The following is a 4,657-nucleotide window of genomic DNA, read 5'->3' on the forward strand; positions in this document are numbered from 1 at the left end:
CACAAGATTAACAAAATATGAAAAACCAAACATCAAATTTAATAAAAACACAATAATCACTTTCACAACTGCCTGCTGTTTATGGCACAAAAACAATTAAATACAGTGAGAACAGATAATCACACCCTATGTGGAAAACTACCGCGCACCGGTGGCTCAGTTGGTTGAGCACCGGGCTGCAATGCGGGAGGTCGTGAGTTCGACTCCAGGCGGACCAACACTCAGGGTCTTTATAATTATAACTGAGGAGAAAGTGCTGCCTTTGTAATTATATCCGAAAATGGTTAGACTTTAGGAAGATAAGCAGGAGGTCCCGTCTCACAAATAACTTCCATGTTCATTAGGTCCCTGTGGGACGTTAAAGAACCCACACACTATTCGAGAAGAGTAGGGGATGAAGTTCCCGGTGTTGTGGCTGTCCTCTGTGTGTATATGGGTGGGTGGGTATAGCAGGTCCACATCAGCTGAATAGCTGCCAAAACTTCAACCTACTCAAACAAACAAGAAACAAACAAACAACTTTATTCTTCATTTAATAGTGGTTTATCAATTTGTTACAAGACCATCTATTAGGAGAATCCTTGATTGTTAAATCCCGTTATTTTCGTTAATAATAAATGCCAAGAGACACCTGTTAGGGTGCAATTGTGTGCATGTATGAGTATTATGTGACTGCTTAAAATGCTTTCCCTCCAAAAACGGCCTCCTACAGGTTAAACATCCGACGATTTTACTCGTCAGTGAGGAACCCCCTGGGGGCAAAAGGGCTAAACCATTATTAATCAAAACCGGTTAGAACTACCTATAAGTGAAATTATAATTAAGTATGGCAAAACTAAAGCTAACCCTAGCGCTAACCACATGGCTACCCTCTTGATTGCTTAGGCCTAATCCCAAACAGTGCCTACAAAAGTTCAAATAACTACCAAGGCCTTGGTTGTTCAGAAGGTGTATAACGCTATCCACCGGATAAATCGCTATCCAGCAGATAAACACTAGCAAAATCCAGTGGATAGTGCTATCCACGCTTCGAACAACTGGGGCAAGATAAATCACTATCCAGCGGATAAACACGAGCAAAACCAATTGAGTTATCCAGTGGATAGTGATTTTTTCCAGTGGATAGCTCTATCCACCCTTCCAACAACTGGGGCCTGCATGGTTAGAAAAAAAAAACCTGCAGCATCTACATCAATATCTACATGTTCCTGCAAAGTCCCCTTTGACTTATACGTAGCCTCATACACCATAAACCCTTTTGAGACATCAATACCAAGCCTGCAACGTGTTGCTGGAGAATTTAGGCCAGACCGCAGCACCAGGAACTCTGTGCCCAGCTGCTCTTTTTGAATAGTGTGTGGGATTATTTATGTCCCACAGAGTTTATTAACAATGGTTGTGTAAGGCAGGGCCTGCGGTTTATAGTCTGTAGATTCAATGTGATTTTAAAGTACAAGACATTTAAAGATGGAAATTCAAGATAATTATATGTACCATAAATATACGTTTCTTTTTTTTTCTAAATGAGATCTAAAAAATGCCATAATTTTCTCAGTTGTGCACCTAGTAAATTTGCACTGTTTTGTGTTTTTTTCACTTTTGATTTATATATACATGCACAGCAAGGTTGCTTCCAACATCACTGCCATTTATTGGCAAGGTCAATGCTCAAACGACAGTAAAAGGCCAAAAACGTTTTGGCATAAGGCAAAGATTTTGTTTTTGTAAATGTTTGATTCTTTGATTTCGTTTTATGTTTTCACAGCAATAAGGTGGATCAAGGAGGGAATGTTCAGAAGAGGGATACAGGAGACTCTGCTGTTGTTAACTCTCAGCTCAGTGATATGCTGAAATCAATTGAATCTTTGACTCACTCTGTTAATCACGTTGCCACTAAACAACAAGTGAGTTGCTTAACTGTTGAGTCTTTTTGAAAAAAATGATATACGTGTATTCACCAAATGCCCTTTCATTTCACTGACTCTTAATTGAAACAAACTCTAGTTAAACTCGACAATCACAATAATTAGTGGGAGTCAAATCAGTTAGCTATAATTATACAAGCACTTGAAGCTAGTAACTGTCCCGAAAAAAATATGAATCTTAAGCAAAGATGACAGCGGCTTGGAGAATGGCACGTAAAAATACAACATAGCGTTATTTCAATCACTTTTTTAATTATCCTAACGTATAAAATTATTATGAATGATGTGGTAGTGTGGAGAGAAAATTTAAAATTAATCACTTTGTCTTTGTTCAGATTGCCTTTTTCTAGATGATAAGGGCAGTTGCATTAATGTGACAAGTCTTGAAATCATCATCGCGGCAGTTATGAGTGCTTACTTAGCAGCAGCGAAATGAAAGGCTTTAAAGTGCTACTGTGACGAAATTTGAATCTTCCCTATCGAAGCCATTTTGGCACATAAACACGTAGTCTGTACGAGAAGAAGAATGCTGTTTACCATTTTCAAATATCTCTTTTTGTTCTGGAGATATTCAAGTTTTTTTAATATGCAAATTAGCCAAGTGATGACGTCATAAACCCTACCAAATTTTGATCAAGTATGATGGAGAAAGATATCTCAGCCAATTTGTATCAGAAATACTTGGTTCTTTGCACTAAGATTCTAGTAGATGTGTTCCACAATATGAGCATACCATTTTTGTTACCATGGCAACATACTGGGTTCCAGACCTCCCTGATATTAAAAGCTTTGCAGACCACCTTTGGGGTTCTGTTTTGATATTTGCAAATGGTGCCTCATCTGCATGATTCTGCCAGCATATAAAGATGTTAAGTCAAGTTTGTGGCCTTGGTAAATGTATTTCCAGCCTGAGATCACCAAAATATTGAAATCAGGTTGGAGGGGACTGGAAAAGAGTGAGTTGCCATGGGAACCAATTTCTTTACAGTCGTAGGTGTGTTGCCTTCAGAACTATCAGCTCACCAAGTTTCAATGTTCTCTGTTGCAAATTGACCGAGATAGCTCTATTTATATTCTTGATGTTCTATTGGGTTGGGTGAATGACGTCATCAGCCTTCTCATTTGCATATTTAACACATTTTTCAAACTTAAATATCTCTGGAACCAATGCAGATATTTCCAAACGGTAAACAGCGTTTTTAATGTTTCATGGTACTCTATGTGATAAACCAAAAAACTCAAGGGATAAAAATTTGATCACAGTAGCACTTTAATAGGTTTTTTTACACATGACCTCTGCATTACTGGTGCAGTGCTCTCGGTTGAGCTATCAAGCCAACTGGAAGTTGGTCACTTTGTGAGTTGATGATAAACCTCTTCAAGATGGATACATGAATTATTACAAACTACGATTTCATATAGTCTTTACTTCATACTAAAATGCGGAAACACACATGCAGGTTGTGCGTAGCCGTTATTTTTGTTCATTAAACCCATGTCTTTCTGTCATCATTGTTCTCATTGACATTGCCATTGCTGAAGCCATGAAAAAAAAAACAAGGAGGAATTGATCTTGCCTTACGCAGACCCGATAAATTTCACAAAAGGTTTCCCAGTGTCTAGAATATACTGAGATAGTTTGTACATGCTGATTTGTCAATTTAAAGCATATTTTACGGTACAGTCAGCTTGACTTCACAGTGTCCTCTTCTCTCGATTTGATTGCCAAGAGATGTGAAAAACAGCTTAACTGCCTCCTTTTCTCCAGCTGTACTAAAAGTTATGACTACTCAGTATTCTCTCCTTGAACCATATGATCAAGTTTGGTAAAATGATGCTTTTGCACTTGTTTTATTTCAGATGATGGTGCAAGACAAGAAAGAATGTCCTCCTCCCCCACCAATGCCACAATGTATAGGTCCTGGTTATTTTGTGGTGCTAATCGTCGCTCAAATGATTATGCTGCTTGGTTACATAGCCTATATGAATCAAAAGGAGGCAGCGGCCAAGAAATTCTTTTAAGACATTTTCAAAAATCTACTCATTTTCTACAAACTGATCAATATACAGGATTGCCACATGTGTGAGTGCATGCCTTATTGGCTGAAAGAATGCACGGCAACAGCATTTGCAATGGTTTATTGAACGTAGTTATCCAATGAACTTATGGACCCTTTAAAAATGCAAGTCGTTCCACGGTATTCTACAAAAAGAATTCTATTCCTGGCTGCGTTTTGTAACATTTAGAGTGCTTGTTTGTTCTTGAAGTCTCTAAATCTGTCGATAATTCTCTGAGGAGATCAGTCAAATTAGAATTCACATTGACAACAAAGTCACGTTAATGACAGCGTCCAAAGATATTCTGAAGTAAATAATTAAAAAATGATATTAATTGCTGAGTATCCTCTAGCTTCGGCAAATCTCATCAAGAACATTTTGAAAACCAATTTTTCTTCATGCAGGTTCAGGGGCTTATGTGGAAACATGAATAGGGCTTCTGTTTTAAATAAACAATTATTTATTTGTTATTAGATGTCGGCACCATCTATCCAAAAACATTTGAGTGTGGGATAAAGCTTTGTCACACCTTTGTCTGAGCAGCTCCATCAACTGTATGGTGAGGAGTTGCACACCCCACAACCCCCCCCCCCCCCCCCCCCCCCGTCATCTACACGGTAGTCTTTTTCTCTGTTTTTGCCCATACATTGACTCAATGACTTGCTGACATGCTA

General features: G+C 38.4%; 1 protein-coding gene across 1 annotated transcript in view; it reads left to right on the forward strand.

The window, feature by feature from the left end:
• LOC138008293 (protein ERGIC-53-like) overlaps window positions 1–4,453 on the forward strand; it is a 30,992-nt gene extending 26,539 nt beyond the window's left edge. Inside the window, exons 13-14 of the mRNA XM_068855586.1 lie at window positions 1,766–1,904; window positions 3,786–4,453. Of these exons, the coding sequence (XP_068711687.1) occupies window positions 1,766–1,904; window positions 3,786–3,947 (301 nt within the window). The 3' untranslated portion in view covers window positions 3,948–4,453. The remainder of the gene's footprint in view (window positions 1–1,765; window positions 1,905–3,785) is intronic.
• Window positions 4,454–4,657: the final 204 nt, after the last annotated feature.

Source organism: Montipora foliosa, chromosome 6 (genome assembly GCF_036669935.1).
Source record: "Montipora foliosa isolate CH-2021 chromosome 6, ASM3666993v2, whole genome shotgun sequence".
In the NCBI taxonomy this organism is placed as follows: domain Eukaryota; kingdom Metazoa; phylum Cnidaria; class Anthozoa; order Scleractinia; family Acroporidae; genus Montipora; species Montipora foliosa.